Raw genomic sequence first — 23,252 nt, 5'->3', positions numbered from 1 at the left:
GCTAGTAGCTTACCTGCTGTCTTGTGTCTTGCCTGTTGATCTTGGGATTCGCTGATCTTCGCAGCCTGCGAGCCAAGAGCCCACTTGTCCGACCTGCTGATCTTGGGTTCACCAGCCCTTGCAGCAATGTGAATCAGAACCCTCTATCCTGCCCCACAGACTTAGGACATTCCAGCCTCTACAATCTCACAAGCCATTTCCTTGATATAAATTTCTCTGTATATATTTATACACTTTACGGGTTTTGCTTCTCTAGAGAACCCAGCCTAAGACAGGTGCCATCGAGTCAATTCCAACACATAGCAACCCTATATACAACAGAACGAAATGCTGTCCAGTTCTGTGCCATCCTCACAACAGTTGCTATGTTTGAGCCCATTGTCGCACCCACTGTGTCAATCCATCTTGTTGACAGTCTTCCTCTTTTTTGCTGATTCTCTACTTTACCAAGTATGATGTTCTTTTCCAGGCACTGGTTCCTACTGATAACATGCCCAAAGTAAGTGAGACAAAGTCCCACTATCCTCACTTCTAAGGAGTATTTGACTGTACTTCTTCCAAGACAGATTAGTTCATTCTTCTAGCATGGTGTCCACTAGTCATGTCAAAATCTCTTACTCCTCTTCATCTCCACTGGTGGTGGGATGAAATGTTAGAAGGATAAGGGCAAAGGGAATAATCAAAAATCAAACCAAACTCGTTGCCCCAGAGTCTATTCTGACCCATACAAGTGACCCTAAAGGACAGAGTAGAACTGCCCCATAGGATTTCCAAGGAGTAGCTGGTGGATTTGAATCACTGGTTAGCAGCCGAGCCCTTAACCATTGTGCCACCAGGGCTCCATTTAGGGTATAGTATAGAGGAAAACTGAGTCAATTCTGAGCTCCAAAACTTTACTTCACAAAGGACAATGATTCTAGCCTTCTCAAAACCCGAAAAGTCCTGCTGGACCTTTTTCCTTCCTTAAACACATAAGCCTTGGTTTATGAGCTACTGTACACAGGGGAGTTCCTGGCACTTGTTTTGAAGGACACAGCCTTGGAGAGCAATTATGAGTTATGATCCAGCCCTCTTTCTTGAGAGTTTGACTTGTATCCAGTCACTTAATTATGATGAACCATTTTCCTCACCTTAAATGAATAATAAAAGTGCCTGTGATCTGCCCATTTCACATGAGCATTTTGCCATCCATACATTAAAAAAGAAAGAGACAGAGATGAAGGTGCTTGTTTCAGCAGCACATATACCAAAACTGGAATGATAAACAAAAGATTAGCATAGCCCCTGTGCAAGGATGACAGGCAGATTCATGAAACATTCCGTGTTCTTTTAAATAGAATAAATGACAAATCCCACATGATCATCCCACAAGACACAGAAAACGCATTTGACAAAATCCAACACCCTTTCATCATAAACTCACTCAACAAACTAGGAATAGGAGGGGAACTTCCTCAATCTGCTGAAAACATCAATGAAAAATGCACAGTTAACATCATACTTCATGATGAAACATTGAATGCTTTCTCCTTAATATCAGCAACAGACAAGGATGTTTCTCTTAACACTTCCATTCATTCTTATAATGGCATCTCTAGCCAAGGCAATTAGGCGAGAAAAGTAAACAAAAGGCATCCAGATTATAAGAAGTAAAACTATCTCTATTTGCAGATGAAATTATCTTGTATATAGAAATTTTAAGGAATCCACTAAACAAACTATTAGAACTAAGAGTTCAACAAGGTTGCAGGATAGAAGATCAGTGTATACAAATCAATTGTATTTCTACACACTAGCAATGAATAAGAAAATGAAATTAAGAAAACATCCATTTACAATAGCATCAAAAAGAATAAAATACTTAGGAATAAATTTAAAAAAAGAAGTGGAAGACTTACAAGCTGAAGACTACAAGGAATTGCTGAAAGAAATTAAAGACCTAAATAAAGCGGTTGCAGCAATACATCAACAGGGAAATGCCAGAGTTCAAGCTGGATTCAGAAGAGGATGTGGAACGAGGGATATCATTGCTGATGTCAGATGGATCTTGACTGACAGCAAAGAATACCAGAAAGACGTTTACCTGCGTTTTATTGAAATAGTCAAATGCAAAGGCATTTGACTGTGTGGATCATAACAAATTATGGATAACATTGAGAAGAATGGGAATTCCAGAACACTTAACTGTGCTCCTGAGGAAGCTGCACACAGATCGAGAGGCAGTCATTCAAACAGAACAAGGGGATACCGCGTGGTTTAAAGTCAGAAAAGGTGTGTGTCAGGGTTGTGTCCTTTCACCATACTTATTCAAACTGTATGCCAAGCAAATAATCTGAGAAACTGACTACGTGAAGAATGCGGCATCAGGATTGGAGGAAGATGTGTGAACAACCTGGGATATGCAGATAACACAACCTCGGTTGCTGAAAGTGAAGAGGACTTGAAGCATTTACTGATGAACATCAAAGACCACAGCCTTCAGTATAAATTACACCTCAAACATAAAGAAAACAAAAATCCTCACAACTGAACCAATAAGCAACATAATAAATGGAGGAAATAGTGAAGTTGTCAAGGTTTTCATTTTACCTGGATCCATAGTCAATGTCCATGGAAGCAGCAGTCAAGAAATCAGACGACATATTGTATTAGGTTAATCTGCTGCAACAGAACTCTTTAAAGTGTTGAAAAGCAAGGATGTCACTTTGAGGACTAAGGTGTGCCTGACCCAAGCTATGATATTTTCAATCGCCTCATATACATGCGAACGGTGGACAATGAATAAGGAAGACTGAAGAAGGATTGATGCCTTCGAATTACGGTGCTGGTGAAGAATACCGAATATACCGTGGACTGCCAGAAAAATGAACAGATCTGTCTGGGAAGAAGTACAGCCAGAATGCGCCTTAGAAGCAAGGATCAAGGGACTTCATCTCACCTACTTTGGACATGTTACCAGAAGGGACTAGTCCCTGGAGAAGGACATCATGCTTGGTAAAGTGGAGGGTCAGCGAAAAGAGGAAGACCCTCAACGAGATGGACTGACACAGTGGCTGCAACAATGGGCTTAAGCATAGCAAAGATTGTGAGGATGGCACAGGACTGGGCAGTGTTCTGTTGTACATAGGTTTGCAATGAGTCAGAACTGACACAACGGCGCCTAACGACAACAACAAATAAATGGAAAGACATCCCACGATCATGAACCAGAAGACTTAATGGTGGTGTTGAGATGGCAATACTCCCCAAACTGCAATTCCCCCTTCACAGTGCCAGCTGGTCTCCTTCCAGGAATTAGCAAGCTGATCCTAAAATTCATAAATGCAAGGAACTCAGCACAGATCAATCTTGAAAAAGAAAAAAAAGGTTTGTAGGGCTTATACTTCCCAATTTCTAACCTTACTACAAAGCAACAGTAATCAAGACTGGTACCAGCATAAGGATAGAGATATAGATCAATGGAATAGAACTGAAAGCCCAGGAATAAACCCATACATTATTGGTCAACTGATTTTCAACAAGGGTGCCAAGATCACTTAGTGGGGAAAGAACAGTCTTTTCAACAAACGATGCTACGACAACTGAACACCTATTCTAAAGAATGAAGGTAGACCCCTACCTTCACACCACTGACAAAAATTAACTCAAAATGAATCAAACACATAAATGTAAGAGTTAAAAATACAAAACTCTTAGAAGAAAACATAAGTATAAATCTTCCTGACTTTGGACTAGTCAATGGTTTCTTAGATATGATACAAAAAGCCCAAGCAACCAAAGGAAACACAGATACACCAGGCTTCATCAAAATTAAAAACATTTGTACTTCGAAGAATACTATAAAGAAAGTGAAAAGACAACCCATACGATAAGAGAAAATATTTATAAATCACATATTTGAAAAGAGTCTAAGGTCCAGAATATGTACAGAATTCTTAAAACTCAACAATAAAAAGACAAATAACTCAATATCTGAATAGACATTTCTCCAAAGAAGACATAAAACGGCCAATAAGCATATGAAAAGACGCTCATATCATTAGTCATTAGGAAAATACAAATCGAAGTCACAATGATACGTGACTTCAAATCCACTAGGATAGTTGTAATTAAAAAAAAAGGAAAATAACATGTGTTGGAGAGGATGTAGAGAAACTGGAAACCTTACACATTGCTGGAGGGAATTTAGAATGGTGTAGGCACTGTGGAAAACAGACTGTCAGTTCCTCAAAAGGTTAAACATGGACCATTTCCACTCCTATATATATAGCCAAGAGAATTGAAAACATATGTCTACACAAAAACTTGTACACGAATGTTCATAGTAGCATTATTCATAATAGTCAAAAAGAAAACCACTTCCTTCAACTGGTGAATCCAAACCAAAACCAAAGCCACTGCCATTGAGTTGATTCTGACTCATAGCAACCCTATAGGACAGAGTAGAACTTCCCATAAGGTTTCCAAGGAGCACGTGGTGGATTTGAACTACTGACCTTTGGGCTAGTAGCTGAGTTCTTAACCACTGCACCACCAGGGATCCAACTGGCAAATGGATAAACAAAATATGGCACATGCATACAGTGAGACATTATTCAGCCATAAAAAGAAATGAAGTACTGATTCCTGCTCTGACAGAGATGAACCTTGAAAACAAGCTAAGTGAAAGAAGTCCGACAGGAACGGCCACATATGGTATGGATTCCATTTTTATGCAATGTCCAGAATAGGAATTCCATAAAGATAGAAAGTAGGTAAGTGGTTGCCATGGCCTGAAGGAAATAAAGAGCGACTGCTAATGGTGAATGGGGTTTCTTTTTGGAACGATGAAAATGTTTTAAACTTAATTTGTGTTGATGTTTGGACAAATCTGTGCATATACTAACACCACTGAGTTATACACTTAAACGGGTGAATTTTATGGTATGTGAATTATATTTCAATAACGATACTAAAAAAATGAGTTAGAAAAACTGGTCTTTTCTATATTAGTAAGTACTCCACTCTAAGAAAATCTGAACCATTTTAAACAACAATTTAGAAATAATAAAGTGGGCAGCAACAATTGGACTTGTTGCAGGGTCCTGCCAAGTGTTGATATTAACTAAAGTTTTAGACTGCTTTCAATTTTGAAAGTACAATGTTAACAGTTTCACATCATAAAAAAGGCTACCTATTTGCGGACTTTTGGGTTCTTATAACCTTTATGCGTGCCTGAATATTTTTAAGTATGGACATATATGCATATACCCCATCATAGCCAAAAGGGATGCTAAATAGGGTAATTGCTGGATGACCCCGAGCTTTTTCACATCCCAATGTGGACTTGGCTGTGTCACTGCAGGTGTTGTTCACAGAGCCCAGGTTCCTATTTCTGGCCCAGCCTCCGCACTGTGCAATCAGGTGATCAAAAATTTGGCTCAGAAAACCCTCAGGAACGTTGAGTGTTTTTCAAAGTTGGACTTGGAATCAGAATTACTTGGAGTCTTGACTCTGAGCATCCAGTGGTGGTGCCTGAGTATCTGCTGTTTTTTGTGCGTGTGTGGTAAATACACTTGTAACAAAACATTTTTCATTTCAGCATTCTACACATGTACAGTTCAGTGACATTAACTTACATTCATCATGTTGTTTAACCATCACCCTCACCCGTTCCCAAATTTTTCCATTACTCTTGACAGAAGCTCAGTGTCTCCTAAGCACTGAGTCCTCCTTTCTCCCTCCCTCCCTCCTGCCACTGGTAGCCACTAATAAACTTTGGTCTCTATACACTTGCCTATTCTAGATACTTTGCACAATGGGATCATATAATTGGTCCTTTTGTGACTCACTTATTTCATTATCATAACCTTATTAAGGTCCATCCATGTGGAATCTGCTATTTTAACAAGCACCTCAGGAGATGTGATCTGTGTTCAATTTTGGGAATCCCAGCTCTGGACCCCTATTTCTGATTGCCAGGAGAAGCTGGGTCTGTCCTTGGTTTCACAGACCCTGCTCTACGCTCTCTGGCCACTTGGGTGTGAATAGCGCACCACTCTACTGTTAACCACAAAGGAGTGTCCCTGAGCCTGGGGATGGGTCTTTAGGCACAGTCTACTGCTCAGAATGCCTGGTATTTCCATGCTGTATCTGGCTTCTGTCTGTTGGGGGTCCTGATACCCTAACAGAAGCTGCAGAAGCAGTAGACAGCACATGGTCAGATCCTCCCCTGGGCCCCACTCACTACGTAGGACCTGCACTATAGTCCTAGATCCTGGATTCTAGGCCCAGCTCTGTACTCCAACCCTACATTTGATGTTGGACCATGGGGAAAGCCTATTAAGACTGACAGAGAGTCAAACGATTTCCTAGTTATGGTACTTGAATGCTTCTGGCGATGGGGAACTCACCACTTACAAGGAGGCCCTTCTGTCTCTCAGGGGGTCTACTACTTGACCCCAGAACAGGCAGCAGAGTCATGCCAGTTAAATAAACACCCTCAGGCCTATCTGCTCATCTCCTCTGGACACATCCATTCCAGCTCCTTCCAATATCTTTTGGAAACGCAGACGTCATTTGTCGTTGTTTGTCGTTAGGTGCTGTCGAGTCAGTTCTGACTCACAGCAATCCTGTGTGCAACAGAACGAAACACTGCGTGGTCCTGCACCATCCTCACAATTGTTGCTATGCTTGAGTCCATTGTTGCAGCCACTGTGTCAATCCATCTCGTTGAGGGTTTTCCTCTTTTTCAATGACCTTCTGCTTTACCAAGCATGATGTCATTCTCCTATAGGGCAGTTCTACTCTGTCCTATAGGGTTGCTATGAGTTGGAATCAACTTGACGACAATGGGTTTGGTTTTTTGGGTTTATGTCCTTCTCCAGGGACTGATCTCTCCTGATAACATGTCTAAAGTATGTGAGCTATGGTATCGCCACTCTTACTTCTAAAGAGCATTCTGGCTGTACTTCTTCCAAGACAGGTTTATTCGTTCTTTTGGCAGTTGGTGTTATGTTCAATATTCTTCACCAACACCACAATTCAAAGTCATCAACCCTTTTTCGGTCTTCCTTATTCATTGTCCAGCATTCAAATGCATAGGAGGTGACTGAAAACACCATGACTTGGGTCAGGCGCACCTTAGTCTTTAAGGTGACATCTTTGCTTTTTAACACTTTAAAGAGGTCTTTTGCATTAAAATCCTTCATTGGTTCTCCGTTTGTCTTTGGATCTGGATCACAATCCCTATTGGTGGTCTATTGACTGACTTCTGCAGTCTCATCTCTTCTACTCTTCTGGGATCTCTAGGAGCCAGTCACACAGATCTTGCTGCTCTCTTGCCAGGTCAGACTCTCTTGCTATGGCCTGCTCTCCTTTACCGAGTTAACTCCTACACATCTCTCAGTTCTCCAGCATTGCTTCCTTGGAGAAGCCTTCCCTGGCCCCAAGTCTGGATCAGGTCCTCTATTTATTCATTGTCATAGCAGTCGTATTAATACTTGTCAAGAGTTGGAATTTTCCATTTACTTGAGCAATTATTTCACTAATGTGTGCTTCCCTCACTAGACAGGAAATTTCATTAGAGCAAGACTCTGACTTTTCTCTCATTGTATATACCCAGCACCTAGCAAACTGCCTGGCAGGATTTTATTGGTTAGATGAATGGAATGGACTTGCTCCAGAAAGGCGCGCCCACAAGCTAGATGGGGTGTCGAGACCATTGAGAATCGATCAAAGATGAACCCCAGACAGTCACATGCATGACCCCAGTACTGACAGGTCTGAGTCCAGGACCCCTGACGTCGCTCAGGATGAGGCGGTGCCTGAGGATCCCCCCAGGGCATGAAGGACACAGTGTAGTTCCGGCTGTCAGGTGGCTGCCCAACTGGAAGGGGGACGCCCTGATTCTGTGCGTGGAGGCCTCAGTTACCGTCTCGTTCCTCGCTGGGTGGTCAGCAAACAGTCCTTGCAGTGTCTGGGTAGACTGGCGTTAGGCGCCGCGAGCTGCGGAGGTTTGAGGGGCCGGGCTCAGCCGGCAGGTCCTCCCCCTCAGGACCGCCAGTCCCCGCGAGGGCGCTCCAGGCCGGTCCTCCAGAGCAGTCGTGTGCCGCTGGGGCTCTTCTAGCCGCCGTGCAGTGGCGCGGTGCGCGTCGGGAAGGCGGTGGGCCGGTACGGCGCTTGGCGGCGGCGGGAGCCATGGTGGGTGGCGAGGCGGCTGCTGCGGTGGAGGAACTGGTTTCGGGGGTGAGGCAGGCGGCTGACTTCGCGGAGCAGTTCCGCTCCTATTCCGAGAGCGAGAAGCAATGGAAAGCCCGGATGGAGTTCATCCTGCGCCACCTGCCCGACTACCGCGACCCGCCCGACGGCGGCGGCCGCCTGGACCAGCTGCTGTCCCTCTCCATGGTCTGGGCTAACCACCTCTTCTTGGGCTGCAGGTGCGGTCCCCTGCCCTCCGATCCACAGCCCTCATCCATGGCTTTGTCCTGAATCGATTCTTTGCCCCAGGCTGAACCCGCTGAACCTTCAACCGCCTTGGTCCGGCCTGCGGCTGATTCCCACCCTGGTAGTCCCTTGGAAAGATAACTTTTCTGAGTCGCAGTTTTCTCATTTGGAAGAGGCGTTGTTGTGATGATTACTGTACTACAAGGTGAAAAGCACTTAGCACAGGGCTGTCATCCAGCAAGGGCTCAATACTTGGTAGGAGCTGAAGTTGCCATTGTTATTTTTATTATTACAGTAATTAGCTCAGACCATAACTTTTACTGAGTGCGTTTTAAGTCTGTTAGCTCCTTTAACCCCCATGATAACCGTGCGGAGACAGACACCAAGACCCCCATTTTACAGATGAAGAAGCTGAGGGAGGGGAAGGGATAGACCTAAGGGTTATGCAGCTTCTGGCAGGACAGGTGGATTTTACCACTTCTGGCAGGATGTAATCTCTGTCCATTGACTATTACTCCCCAGTCACCGGCCTGCTGGGCTGTGAGCAGGTGCCAGGGTTGCCTGCCTGCCGTCCCTCTTATGAAAAATAACAGAAGCCTTTTTGTCAGGGTCGGAAGCCCACTGCATCCTGGCTACTGCAGCAAGATGGCAAGGGCCTGCTTTTGGAGTGCCTGTTAAGGCACCCCTTATAGGTTCGCTCTGAGTTGGAATCAACTCCACAGCAATGGGTTTGGTTTTTTGGTTTGGTATACCCAGGAGCCCAGTGGTGGCACAGTGGTTAAGTACTCGGCTGCTAACGCAAAGGTCGGTGGTTAGAACCCACCAGCTGCTCTGCAGGAGAAAGACATGGCAGCTTGTTTCTGTAAAGATTTACAGCCTTGGAAGCCCTATGGAGCAGTTCTGCTCTGTCCTATAGGACTCTATGAGTCAGAATGGACTTAACAGCAGTGGATTTTTTTGCTTTTATACCCCACCACGGAGCTCTGCTGGTGCAGTGGTTAAGAATGCAGCTGCTAACTGAAAAGTCGGCAGTTCAAACACATCAGCTGCTCTGTGGGAGAAAGATGTGGCAATCTGCTTCCATAAAGATTTCAGCCTTGGAAACCCCGTAGGGCAATTGTACTCTGTCCAGTAGAGTCACTATGAGTCGGAATCAACTTGATGGCAACGAGTTCGGTTTTTGGTTTCATAACCCACCACGAGGAAGGTGGCAAATCTGGGTACTCCCCACACTCTTTTATTTTAGAATTTCCTGAAATTGTGTTAGGATAACAGGATGACTTATGACTATACCTGGATGGCTGCCTGCCTCTGGTCACGTGGCCTCTCCAGGCCTAAGCCACTAAGTTTGGTTTTCAGACATTGAGGGTCATTAGAATAGGATTTGGGGAAGCAGTGTTAGATGCATCTATTCCTTCTCTCTGCCTTCTTTTTTAACAGGATCTATCCAAGTTTAGGCAAATGGCAGAGAATTGGGCAACTGAGCAAATAATGTCATTTTTATTAGACTAACATTCCACGTGTGTTTAAAAATTTATTTATTTATTTTTTGGCCTTCATACCATATCCAAGAATATGTACTAACAGAGGTATGGTGCCTTTATTTTTATAAATATAAAAACATCTGCTCTCTTGGTATTCCTAAAGCCCACTTCTGTATCCATAAGCAGGAAGAACTGTTGCCTAACCTGCTGCTGAACATGTTAATAGGTTTCTCTTGCAATATCAAATCAGTTCTTTGAGAGTTGAGTTTAAAGCCCAGCAACCAGCAATTTCATATTAACCTACAGTGACAAATAATTTTTCCAAGGCTTTTCCCTTACTACTTTTTATTGTGCAGTTACAACAAAGACCTTTTAGACAAGGTGATGGAAATGGCGGATGGGATTGAGGTGGAAGACCTGCCACAGTTTACAACCAGAAGTGAATTAATGAAAAAGGTAAACAGGATTTCCAAGTGCATTTAATAAAATAGTGTAGTTAACAGCCCCTGCCTTTAAGATATGTGTAGAGTGTGTCGCTTTTTGAATGTTCTTGTTTAGTCCAAAAGGTCTAAGCCCTTTCATTTTTAAAAAAAATTTTATTGTGGAAGTTTACCCAGGAAATTGGTTCTCATTTAAGGATTTCTATACATATTGTTTAGTGATATATTGATTATATTCTTCACAGTATTATCAGCATTCTCATTACTTCCATTTCAGTTATTCTGTTTCCATTAATCTGTCTTCCCTGTCCCCCTTGCTTTCTCATCCTTGGCCTATGGTAAATGTTAACCATTTGGTCTCATCTAGACAGTTATTTTGAGGAGCACAGTACTCACAGCTGATATTTATTTTATGATCCAATCTGTCATTTGGCTGAAAGGTGACCTCTGGGAGTGGTTTGAGTTCCAAGTTTAGAGAGTGTCTCAGAGCAATAGTCTTGGGGTTCATTTGTCTCAGTAAGTCTGGCCTTTTTTTTAGGAGTTTGAGTTTTTTCCTACATTTTTCTCCCTTTCTATCTGAGACCGTCTAAAGAGCCGCTGGTTGGAAGGGTTGATAGTGGTAACAGGGCACCATCTAGTTCTTCTGTTTTCAAAGTAGGTGATGTCATTGTTTGTGTAGACTATTGGTTCTGTAGCCTAGTTTCTTTGAGTCTTTGGTTTCCTTCTGTTTCTTTTGCTCTGGACGAGTAGAGACCAACAGTTGTATCTTAGATTAAGCCTTTCATTCCTATTTCCCCGTAATTGCTATAAACCTTTTCATAATTAGATAACAACACAGTATGATAAATTCTGCATTGTGAGTGGAGTAACACATAAACTTGACCCCTTCCATTTTCCTGGGTACATCCTGTTTTGAGCTTTTTCCTTGATTTTTTAAGTAAATGTTGGCCAGAATGCTAAAGTTTCCCACTTCTTAAAAAATCTTATTGGTAACAGTAACTCTTCCTCACCCCAGCTGATGAGAGCCAGACCAGACTTGTTTGGCCACTCCAACTTGCTGATGAGAATGTAGCAGGAGTAATGTCCAGACACCATAGCTCTTCCCTGTTCTTCAAGGCCTAGTCTGGTCTGTGGCTATGGACTTTTTACACAGTGAGCTGTTGCCTAGATCCTTCTATTAGGACTTTGGGGCATGCGACAGAAGGAACCTTAGTGGATAGGGCTGTTCATCGCAGCTGCTTTCCAGAATCACTCCCAGACATTCTTATTCTAACTTGCCTCTGTCTCCTCAGGCAGCAGAATTGTTCCCTTATATCCCAAAGTTCCATTGGCACTTTATGCAGGCCTCTTCTAGAGCATAATTTGTGACTTATAGTTATTTGTGTGCCTCTTTTGCCCCCAGATTGTGACCTTTTTGAGGAAAGAAATGGCACATAAAGTTTGGTGCTTATAACTCTAAAACCTAGTGTAGGCTTACCCCAGAGAAGGTGCTCAGAAAAGTGCATATTAAATTGACCAAAAGCAACGGAGTAAAAGTCTGTTACCCCGTTTTAGTTCTGCCCTCAGAAACGTAGGTCAGCCCTTGCTTCACCCCAATTTGGTCTGGTTTTGGGAGGCAAGGCCCTTAAGGTGGTCTCCATCTAGGTGGGTGTTAGGTAACTAATCAAATCCTCAGCTGTCCAGAAAGTATGCCAGGCCCAAACAGCACTTCCCACTTAATTTCAGATGATTTTCCTAAAAATCCTCCTTTTAGTTTTTAATCTGAACCTGGAACCAAAAGTTTCAGGGAGCCATGTGAATTGGGCTTTATGGATCCCCTTATGTGATACTTGTAAACATTCCTTGACAGTCCTGGTTGGGTATCTCAGAGGGATGAAGTTCCTGGGACCCTGCCAAGGAGGGGCTAGACAGCTGCTGAGAGCCCTCCATTGGGTGGGACGGGAAGGGAATGGGCTGAGCCTTCACCTCTTCACTGCTTATGGCAGACTCCCTCCTTGCTTTTTGTTCTCGAGAGGTATTCTACCTTCCCTCAGATCTATTTTTTTTCCATCAGTTCTACATTATTACTTCTCTGTCTTGTATGGCTTCTGAAAGGTAGTTTTATTCTTTCCAGTATGCTAGGCTAGAGATCAGACCACTTTATGATATTGGACTGCAGACCCTGGAGGAGACTAAGGAGGTTTTTTTTTTTTTGAACATTTTATCGTGGTTTCGGTGAAAGTTTACAGAGCAAATTAGTTTCCCATTCAACGATTTATACACATTTTGTTTTGTGACCTTAGTTGCAGTCCCGTCAATGTGATAGCACTCTATCAACTTCCTTCCTGGGTTTCCCATTTCCATTCGCCCATCTTTACTGTCTTCTGAACTTTGTTTTTGGGCAAATGCTGCCCTTTTAGTCTCATGTGGTTGATTGTTCTGAGGAGCGCATTCCTCATGGGTGTTATTATTCACTTTATAGGCCTGTCTATTGTTTGGCTGAAAGGTGATCCCTGGGAGACTACGGAGGTTTTTTTCATTGGTAGGCATGTCCCAAACATTATTCGTAGACCATTGTGAAAAAGTGGGTGTGTTGCGTGTGAAGAGGTGGTCTGTTTAACTTAAAAATTGAAAAATGGTCTTGAACCTCACAATTATAGAGAGCCTCTGCCCTGGGCTGTGCATTCTTGGTTGTGACTGTACAGTGTGCCTCTCCAGAGAAGTGTCCTCAGGCATGAACCTGGCATCCGTAAACACCACTGCTGTCATTATACCAATCATTAGCACTTAACTACCTGGACGAAGCCAGAAGGAAGGCTATAATTCCATCATAACATCTTTGGATTATGTGTGTTTCAATTTCCTTCAAATTAAACTTACGTTTTCTTAGTAACCAAGTTTAATTTTAAACTGTTAATGCCACTGAAAACGAAATTTAGCTGATTCTGAAAACTGAGATACTTAGAGGGCACATAGAGTTTTGCCCATCCTAGAGAAGCCCATCCTGAGAACAGGTCACCTGGTCTAGGTGCCACAACAGACTTATGTTTTGTTGAAGGCATCCCTCTCCATTGAAGACCGCCTAGGGAGCCCAATGGAAAGAGGCCACAGAGACCCAAGGACTTCCCAGCAGTAGTTTTGTCCCTTCCCTGAGGTTTTGCATGTAATAGAGGAAGCTGGCAAACATTAGGCAACACTGTCAGCTCAGAGACAAAAAACCTGGTGTCAAGCCACGCACCTGAAAACGTCTGTTGTTCTTCTGCCCAGAATTGATCCTTAGCTCTAAAATTAAAGAGTTTAGTTGGATTTTAAAGCCAGCTAGCAAGCAGAAGTGAATTGCCTGGCATTGTTGGTATCTTAAGACCCAGACAGTGAAGATAGCTTAGACACGTCGCTCATTAAAGTAAGATTTTAAAAATACTTTATGGCTATTAGGCAGCTTTGAGGCAAGTAATCTCTGTGGTCTGTCCAGCTGGTTTTTTGTTCTGGGTATTTTGGTCTGAGAAAAGAAATGTGTGTTGGCCTCTGACAGGCGTGATTTGTCAAGCAGTTGCAGTGTATGGTTTTTCTTTTGAAAGAGATTCAAACACGAATATATTCGGAAAATAATCTCAATTTTCTAACAGCCATTCCTAGACACCTACTATCAGCCTTTGATCAGCTTAGCCATTAATGAGTGATAATTAACAAAGAGCAGCAGCTGACTGAGGAAGGGTGTTATTACCATGACTGTCAGAGTTAATTTTTCCAAGGTATTGTCTTAATCAAGGAGAAGGGGGAGTGATTCACGAGGAATAAGAAGCTATCATTATTGGCTCAAAGAAAGAAGTTGTCAGTGTAATTACTTGTCCATTTTCCCTGAGAGCATTTTTATCCCAAGAGGGAAAATGACATTATGGAAAATGACTGTATATGAAATATGAAAGAAAAGTTAGGAGAACAAGTTTGCCTACATTTCTTTTGAGCATTGGAGCCCTGGTGGTGCAGTCGTTCAGTGCTCGGCTGCTAACCAAAAGGTCCGTTTTTTGAACCTACCAGTTGTTCCTCAGGAGAAAGATGTGGCAGTCTGCTTCTTTAGAGATTACAGCCTTGGAAATCCTCTGGGATGTCACTACTCTGTCCTGTAGGGTTGCTATTAGATGGAATTGACCTGAAGGCATCGAGGTAGGTTTTGGTTTTCTTTTTAGCATTATGTCCAGTCTTGGCAAGCTCTGAGGTATGGAGCAGCCACTCCATTGGTGTGGAAAGAGCTGGGATTCTAAGGAAGCAAGTATTGGTGAGTATTTAAAAAAAAAAAAAATTCAACCTGTCAGATTGGTTAAATCAGGGGAGGTCTTGTATCACAAGATACACGCTCCGTGGAGTTACCTGTGCTTTTCCGTTATCCACTGGAAATTGAAGCAGCCAGGAAGGCTGTGTCTGACACCAAAGGCTAGTCTCGCTGTGCGGTGGACTCAGTAATACCAGAGTCAGGATGACTGGATTAGCTGCCAATACCTTTTGGAAAGATGTTGTCCATACGTGCAGTGGCCATAGTCAGCGGCAGCTGTTGTGCTGCTGTAGTCTTGGTCTGTTCTATCAGAAATTCAGGAGATGGCCTGGGGGGTTCTTTGTCACTTTGGACTAAAGATGGTTTCTTTGGGTAATAACTGCATTCTCCTAAAAGGAGAAAGGCTTGTTTTTTGCTTTTGCTGAGGAATTTAGCTTGTTTTTATATCTCTCAAAGACTGGAGTCTTAGCTAGAAAATAGGTCATACCTTGAAAACTCTGATTACTAAAAAGACTCTCAGATTGATTCACTCTCACTGCTAAATGTTAAGGAAATCCGTTCAAATCCAGGTGACAGCCAAAGTGATTTCTTCACGCCCTGCTTAAAAGTTGTCTATAGCCAAGTTTAAATTTACCAAAGGTGCTAGAGAGTACTCAAAAAGAATCTATCTGCTTCAACTTGTCACTATTTGCAGACATGCTTTTACAGTTTGTAACAGTGTGAAACCCAGAAATACATAAACTTCCCATCTCTTAAAACCCTGACTCAATGTGAAATGTTGTGAATTACTACCTGAATTCTGCTGCTTTTAATTTAGAACAATAAGTGTTTGTGTGATTTTGTTTTTAGATCTCTTCATTGCAGAGCATGCCAGGAAAAAGTTGTATTTTAAGTATTTCCGTTATCACTTTAAGTTGGGTATGCTTACAGATCACAAGGAGCCCTGGTGGTGCAGTGGTTAAGTGCTTGGCTGCTAACCAAAAGGTCAGCACTTTGAACCCACTGGCTGTTCTGCGGGAGAAAGATGTGGCAGCCTGCTTCCGTAAAGATTACAGCCTTGGAAACCCTATGGGTAGTTCTACTCTGTCCTTTAGGGTTGCTATGAGTTGGAATTGACTAAATGACAACTTTTTTTTTTTTTTAAATAACAGGTGAGAAGTCAAGAAAACTAGGTTTAGGCTTCCAAATGGATGTTGGGGTCAATGTTTTGTGGAATTTTCTGTATGTAGTAAAATAATTTCTAAGACTGCATGCCATCTGTGTAGTACATAAATATTACATCACTGTTAGATTTTAATTTATGAAGGTGAATTTGATTCACTGGGCTACATGGCCACATAACCTTTTCTTTTTCTCCCCCCTTATCTCCTCCCCAGCATCAAAGCTAAGGTAGAAGATTTATCACATTTTCATCATCAGCTACAGGCTCAGCAAAGAGGCTGGGATAAATGTGACATTGACCCCAGCGTCTCTTTCAAGACTCCTGGTATTACCAACAGAAAGAAGAGAGGCAGTTGGAATGAAATGGTATTACCAACAGAAAGAAGAGAGGCAGTTGGAATGAAATGGAATCTGTGTGGATTGGCTTTTTAGAAGTTCTTATGCTTCCGGAAACTATCATTGTAAAAGTATACACGGGCACTTTATGTATTTATAAATCATGCACTCTAAGAGTTCATTAACATTGGGAAGGCCCTCTTCTGTTTTTAAATGTCAAAGTTTTTATTAAAAATGCCTTTTTTTTAATGTTAATAATGTCAGGTAATGAATTTTACAATTTAGATTTTTTAACAATGTTCCTTTTTAAGTATGAGTGTTTTATGCCCCTCTCTCCACCCCACCCCATCCCACCCCACCCAGGCAAAACAACCTTTATTTCCTTATTTCTACCTCAAATTGATGCCATATATATACCCCCCTTCCCACACACACTTATCTGTTTTTTTTATGGTGAGAATAAAATCATAGGTCTTAGAGGGTCTCTCAGAGGTACCCACTGTCTTTGGGGAAGAGGCAGCCTAACTAAAGTATCTGGGTTTATTTTAAAGCTCCTTGACATGAGATTCCACAGCTTTGCCAGGCAGCCAATCAATTTGTAGATTCTCTAGAAGGTCTCCCAAGTTGCTGAGCTAAGGCTTACATTGTTTTTTTCTGGAGGGAGCCTGAGGCTTCAGTCTTAAAGACTTGAGGAACTGCTTTGGATGTAGCCCCTCAGGAAATACTTGTTTATTGGAGTCCTGCTTGTCTCTGAAATTTTTATATTAATTTGCCCCTTTTTAGTTAGGTATCTTTTCTGTACCCTTCCCTGTTCCTGATTCCTCTTTTAGTATCCACTATTAATTTAGAACAATAAGTGGAAATCTCCAGGCATAAATACTGGGAGAGGGGCTTCCTTTAGAGAGCAACAGTCTGCATCAGCAGGATTCATTCAGTGCCAGGCACTGTGCTTGGTACTGAGGATAAAAAAAAGTGAGGATAGTGGAGAATAAAGACAGTGGACCCTGCCGTAGTGTAATCTACTGGTGAATATAGGTAGTTTAACAGATGTGTTGAAGAGGAGAGCCTGCTGGGGAAGCATGGAGTCTTGGGCCAGAAAAATGGGACAAGACTCACCCACGGCTTGAGGCTAAGGCTGGGCAGCTCCCCTTTGTGGGCCACATTCTTGCCACTTCCAACTACTAGGATGGACTGAGTGAAGAGACCAAGGAGGCAGTCTATCTCTGATCTGTAACTGAATAAGCCATTTCTCTCCTCTGAGCCTTAGTTGGAGAATGGAGATCAAAGAAATAACCTCTCACAAGGAGGTATGGCAAGGATTAATTAAGATAGTAAATGTTAGGGAGCCATAGTGCTCACTGAGCCTTAACCTATTTTTGTCTTCAAATGTAGTCCAGCCTCTTTACATTTTGATTTATCTTTACAAATTTGTGAGGCTTAAAAAAACAAATTACAAAGTGGAAAAATCTGATTATTCACTGTGTGTGTGTAAATATTTTAATTCATCAAATTATAACTATGCCTTCAATTGAGACTTCTAGGTCAGAAACAATGGCTGAGTCCCTTGCTCCAATGAAATTGATTTTTTCAGAAATGTACTAGAGTTTAATAGCAAATAAAGGACATCTGGGAGGAAACAGAAAGGATTATTCACTTTTAAGATGCATTTTTTATTAGAATTCTCATCATGCGTGCCCTTTTCTTTTTGAGAGATAATGCCAAAATATAACGATAGCCATTTAGGAATGCATCCTTTGCATAAAATGCAAGTTTAAATTGTGGAATAATATTGTGTGCTGTCCAGTGGATTCCAACCAATAGCAACTCTATATGACAGAGTAGAACTGCCCCATGAGGATTCCTAGGCTGAAATCTTTATGGGAGCAGATTGCCAGGTCTTTCCCCCTGCAGAGCAGCTGGTGGGTTCGAACCACTGACCTTTTGGTTAGCAGCTAAGTGTTTTAACAAATGGTTAACATTGTGCCACCAGGGCTCTCTTCTGGAATAACATCTCCCTCTCCATACCAATTTCCTTTAGGCTTTGTGTGTGTGAAAAAAAATTTAAGACCAAATTGAAAAAATTACATTCTTCAAAAAGATCCAGTATTCAGTATTAGAGACAGATATAGCTAATTATTTGATCAAGACATGTGAATATGTACCAGGAATAGACTGCTTATATTTTTAAATGTTCAGATGATTGATTTAAATAAAGGCTTTTTATTTTTATCATTCAGAAGTTCTTTTTGAAGACTTCTCTAGTTAATCAAAATCAAATTTTCAGATCCTGTTTTCCCTGTTTTTTTCATCTTTACAACCTCTGCGGCTGTCTCACCTATAAAATTAACCACTCTTTTAGAATTTCATCCTTTGTTTTTCTGAAGGAGAAAGCGGCATAGAAATCTGCATTTTTGCATTGCAGCACTCGTGTATAGTAAAAGGCCCACTGTCAGCCTTGGAACAGTTCACATCAGATACAAGCGGCAAGATTCTGGCCTCTTCATATGTACAATCCTGCCCACGAGTTGGGGTGAAGGATTATAAGAAGGGACTTGGTAAAGTATCACTTTCCAAATGGAAGTTAATGACGAGAAAGGATCTTTTCTGTTTGTCTCAGACCTTGTGAGAAGCAATTACTAACATCCAGTGTAGTTCATTTAGGGTGTTCAGTTACCTTAACAATGATGCTCTTTGATGTTATCCAAGCCACACCCAGAAAATTGCTCTTTGAAACACTCTTGTCTCTGGCCCACCTGACCAATCCTCTATGTTAGCAGAGGGAAGGATTCAGGATCCATTCAGACCTGTAGCTCACGTATAAACTATCACTGCCCATTCTCTGATGCGTTGCTAATCTCTAGTAAATAGCAGTGAAAATGCATCTGAAATGAGGTTTATGTTACCCTAAATGTCAGCTGGGTGTTTCCCAACTGTCCAGCTCTAAAGAGTGCTGGGTGCCTTATGTCTGGAGGAAGACAATCAACTTCTGTTGGTGTCTAAGGCTGTGTGCGCCATAACATCTAGTCATGGCTCTTGTCCTTGACTAGATAGTTTCGGGACGACTTTGTTCCGTAGGAATAAAAGTCAGCATGAATCCTCCAAGGCAAGACAGTCTTAGTACTTAAACAATTTTTGGACATACGGAAATTGCTTCACTAAAATATTTTGCACACTTTGTGCCAGGTGCTTTTCTAGGTACTGAGCATGCGGCTGTGAATAAAACGGGAGAAAAATTTTGCCCACATGGAGTCTATATTCTTTTTAATAAAAATAAGCCAGGTGAGATTGTTTCTTTCCCCGAATTTCACTATGCTCCTAAAGTTGAATCCTGGGGGGTAGGTGATTACCGTGGTGGCTGCCCTTCTCATTTTGGTTTGAAAGGTTTTCTCTCAATGCCAGCATTACGGGTAGAGTTCTTTGCATGAGCTGTCAGTGATGGAAATGGGCTTGAAGCCTTGCCCGTAGATGCCCACACACTGAGAGCCAACTGGGCCACTATTTGTAAGCACTAACCCAGTTAATATTTTTTTTGGCCGTTAACCATTTAGCCCTTCATTGAACTAATGCGACATTATGTTGACTGAGTCCCTCCGAGTCTAATCATGCAAGTCACTTCTAGTGACTTTAACCTACTATTAGAAGATGCCCCAAATGGTAGAAGATATGCCGTCTTTCACCAAGGAGGTGAAGCAAAGAGATTCCATCAATTGTTGACAAAAATTAAACTGTTTCCCGTGAACACAGATTTTCTTGGAAATTATAGAGAACAGAAATTGATATTAAAGTCCCATTAGATTTGATCTATCATTGTAGACCTGGGCATGTTGGCCAGAGCTGCTTCCTTGACTGTGCTGTCAGACGAGGATGCCTGCCTCTTTAGAGCTTCAGCTGGGGGCCCCATCCCTCTTTCCCAGCCCAGAAATGGGCTAATGAACAACAACAACAAAAAGAATTCCTTCAATATAGTCCTCCCTTCCACCTTCCTTGCCTGGGAGAATGTTGCTGGTTGGGGCCTGAGGCAGGTCTTGGCCCTCCACTGATTGATAGTGAAAGGACAATCAAGGCTAGCCTTGAGCTGTGTGGGTCTAGTGGTTAAAGTCCACGTTGTAAAAGCCAGCAGCAAATTCTCATCATGTTAGGACTGCATTTTCTTTTCCCTCTGACATTTTGTTATATTAAGAAGACTGTTTCTAGTAGGTGTGAGCTGGTATTTTCTTCCTCCTGAGTTACCTCTCAGGGTGGGCATCTTCAAAGTGGTGATAAGGATTCCTACCTACTTCAATCTTTATTGGAGGATTCAGTGGAAAAACAAAGTACCGGCACTTGGTGGGCTCTCATAACCACTTCCTCATTCCTGCCCTAGTTTCCCTTTGAGGCCAAGCAGGGAAAATATGAAAACTCTCCAACTAAGTTAGATTTACACAAAAGGAAAGGGAATGCCCACAATTACCCCACCCAACCAGGCTCCATCCTCAGGGCTGCAAAGGTGGACCTTTTAAGTGCAAGTTGCAGAGCAAGGCCTAAAAGAAACTTGTCATCCATTAGGTACCCAGCACATGTGTTGACTGAATGAATGGTAGCAGGCACTGAACAATGCAGCATCAACCAAATGGCAGACTGCTCTGGAGGGCAGGGGGAAACAGAACTTCCAGAGGGCTGCCATGAAGAAATGACCAACCTTGGCCAGAGCTTACGTGGCTTGCACAACCCTCTCCCATAGTAGGTGCTTCAGAGCCTCTGTACCACCTGGGTATACAGCCTGTGGGTATACTTGTTTTTGCCATAGGCATGGCCTTTGCTATATAGCATTGGTACAGAGGGCAGTGCCTCTGGCACCTAGCCAGGGAAAGGGCTCCTGCACGCTGGGCGACAAAGCTCGGCCCAGGGTTTTGTCTTATAAACTGACTCGATTGCTCATCACTGAGTGTAATTGCGGGCCCCAGCTGGACCATCACCTATGGTTGCCACTTCTTAAGCCAGCTATTCTAAACCTCCCAGGTGGCCAGACTATGACCCATTTCTTTCTACCTCTCTGTATTTTTTTTTCTCTATTTACCAAATTATCTTTCATGACTATGTTCTCCTTTTATAACAAAAAAGAAAACTTGTATTAAAGTGTCCCCAAAGGATTAGGAGCTTGGAGCCAGGAGGAGGCCCTTTGCTGTCTCTTAGAGGCCTGGTCCACTGCCCAGGTCTGAGCAGACACAGCCAAAGTTTGTCTGGAAAATGGTTCTCAGTCCTGGGCTTTAAGTCTCCATTTTTGATGCTTAGATTATCTCTTACAGCTTGATCCTTCAGACCTGGTCTTGAGGGGGTATCACAGTGATTGTGGTCTGGTCTCAAGCTGTTCTGTACAAAAGGTGACCCAGTCCCTATCAAAGAGCCAATGTGTAAAGACTAACAAAAGCCAGAAGGGTAACTTTCTCCCATAGATAGGTTCAAACTCACTATTGTCAGGCCTTGATACTACCTGGCTGATCTTCCTGGCTTACAGATCCTTTGTACCCACCCCTGGGATGGACCTTGTTTTCACTCTGAAGGTAAGCTCTTGATGTTCCTGGGAGTCTTCACTTGGAACCATAGCCTATGTGCCCATACAAGAACAGTCCTGTAACCAAAACCCACTGCGACAAAGTAAGGTTACCAATTAAGATTTTCTTTGGAGATAATGTTCCAAGCCTTTAGCCAACTCTGGTGATACGGGTTCTGGATTCCTTCCTATTCTTGGCCCAGCACGGTTTTTAAGCCAAGCAGAAACACAGTGTTCTACTGGAAGAAGGTATCCCTCAGGTTTGGAAATGATACAGCAGGTAAGCAGCTTCCTGTTTGTCTTTGCACCAGCACCACCAAGCAAAAAACAAAACTTCCCAACTTAGTTTTGTAAAATAACTTTACACAGAGCCCAGCTAAAGAGCAGCAAGTTTCTCTGCAGTTGACATTCTCCTGTTGAGCCCAGCTAGTCCAGTTCAGCTGGTGGGCTGTGGTATTCTTGGCAAAAGGACTTGTTTGTAAAGGAGGAGGGGAAAAGGGCAACTGTATCCTTTGGGCTTCAGACAGGAAGCAGCGAAACCAACCTTTTGCTCTCCAGAGGTCTGCATTAAGTGCTCTTATGTTTGCATTTTGGCAGCCTTAAGAACGCCACAGTACTCCTCCCTCACTCCCAGAAGAATGATAGGCAGCTTCAGGATAGGAAAGGATGGCTCAGGTTGATGGGGAGTCTCAGAGGATCCTTTCAGTGACAGGCTCTGCTCCCCTCTCCACAAGCTCACACCTAATGGCACTTCATGAATCCTAATCTTCCAGGTCAGACTTCAGGTAGGCTAACCTTCCCAAGGGACTACAGAAGCATCACACTTGTAACCAAGAATATCACCATGTAAAGACCTAATGAGCTAAATGATTATTTGCTTCCTCTCAAAAGAATTTGTCCTTTTTATTAGGGTCTTCTCAAACATGGTATTGCAGAAGTCACTGATAAAAGCCTAAGGTGGCCAAGCTTTAGCTCTGACGAAACGCCAGAGTTCTGAGAGTCAGTTCATGCACTCTTCTTAGCCAAGTATGAATCTTCCATGTACCAAAAAGGAAGCTTGGAGCCAGTCCTTCCTGCTTCTTGAGTTCAACTCTCAAGGAGCTAATGCTGCTGAGTTGAGGGAGAGCCACACATTCAACAAGGTTTGTAAAGGACATGGCTCATTCATCTTTTTGGCCAACTTAAAAAAAAAAAAAGCCCTAGCCCAGTTATAAATAGAGAAAACTTTATAAAAAGTCACTCTTTTTAACAATAAAATTTAGTTTCTAATATCTCTGCTGTATGCCGCATACCAGAATAACTTTAGAAAACCACTGGGAACTGAAGTCACTACCATTTTGGCACAAGGCCCTGTTCATTTATCTACAACAGCTTTTCAACTACTGATTTTTCTATTATTTACATATATAATTCCCACAAAACTGAGATGTCTTTGAGACTCTGCATTGCTGAATGCAATACAAAGGAATTGTAATAAACACTATCAGGACCCCAAAATTTGTCAGATACGACCCTATCTCCCAGAACTTGGGAGATATAACTCTAAATTGTGTTCGAGTCCCAGGGTTAAAGCATTAAATAAAACTAAGTAGTTAGGCACCTTGTTTACTGAACAAAAAGCAGACTGT

General features: G+C 42.5%; 1 protein-coding gene and 1 non-coding gene across 3 annotated transcripts; both read left to right on the top strand.

Moving 5' to 3' along the window:
- The first annotated feature begins 1,222 nt into the window (after positions 1-1,222).
- On the top strand, positions 1,223-1,329 carry LOC111751864 (U6 spliceosomal RNA). The gene has a single exon (XR_002786924.1). It is a non-coding gene; the product is annotated as a U6 spliceosomal RNA (small nuclear RNA).
- A 6,810-nt stretch (positions 1,330-8,139) lies between these two features.
- CDKN2AIPNL (CDKN2A interacting protein N-terminal like) lies at positions 8,140-22,848 on the top strand. Of its 2 annotated transcripts, XM_003404780.4 has the most exons (3): positions 8,140-8,417; positions 10,265-10,364; positions 15,974-16,098. In XM_003404780.4, the coding sequence occupies exons 1-3, from the start codon at positions 8,179-8,181 to the stop codon at positions 15,983-15,985; spliced, it is 351 nt and encodes a 116-aa protein (XP_003404828.1). In that variant the 5' UTR covers positions 8,140-8,178; the 3' UTR covers positions 15,986-16,098. The 2 variants fall into 2 exon arrangements, with proteins under 2 accessions (XP_003404828.1, XP_010588996.1); XM_010590694.3 differs by lacking the exon at positions 10,265-10,364 and having other exon boundaries at positions 15,974-22,848.
- The last annotated feature ends 404 nt before the right edge of the window (positions 22,849-23,252 follow it).

Source organism: Loxodonta africana, chromosome 2, assembly GCF_030014295.1.
Source record: "Loxodonta africana isolate mLoxAfr1 chromosome 2, mLoxAfr1.hap2, whole genome shotgun sequence".
NCBI lineage: Eukaryota > Metazoa > Chordata > Mammalia > Proboscidea > Elephantidae > Loxodonta > Loxodonta africana.
Note: the sequence above shows the minus strand (reverse complement) of the source record. Positions and strands in the feature narration are given on the sequence as shown.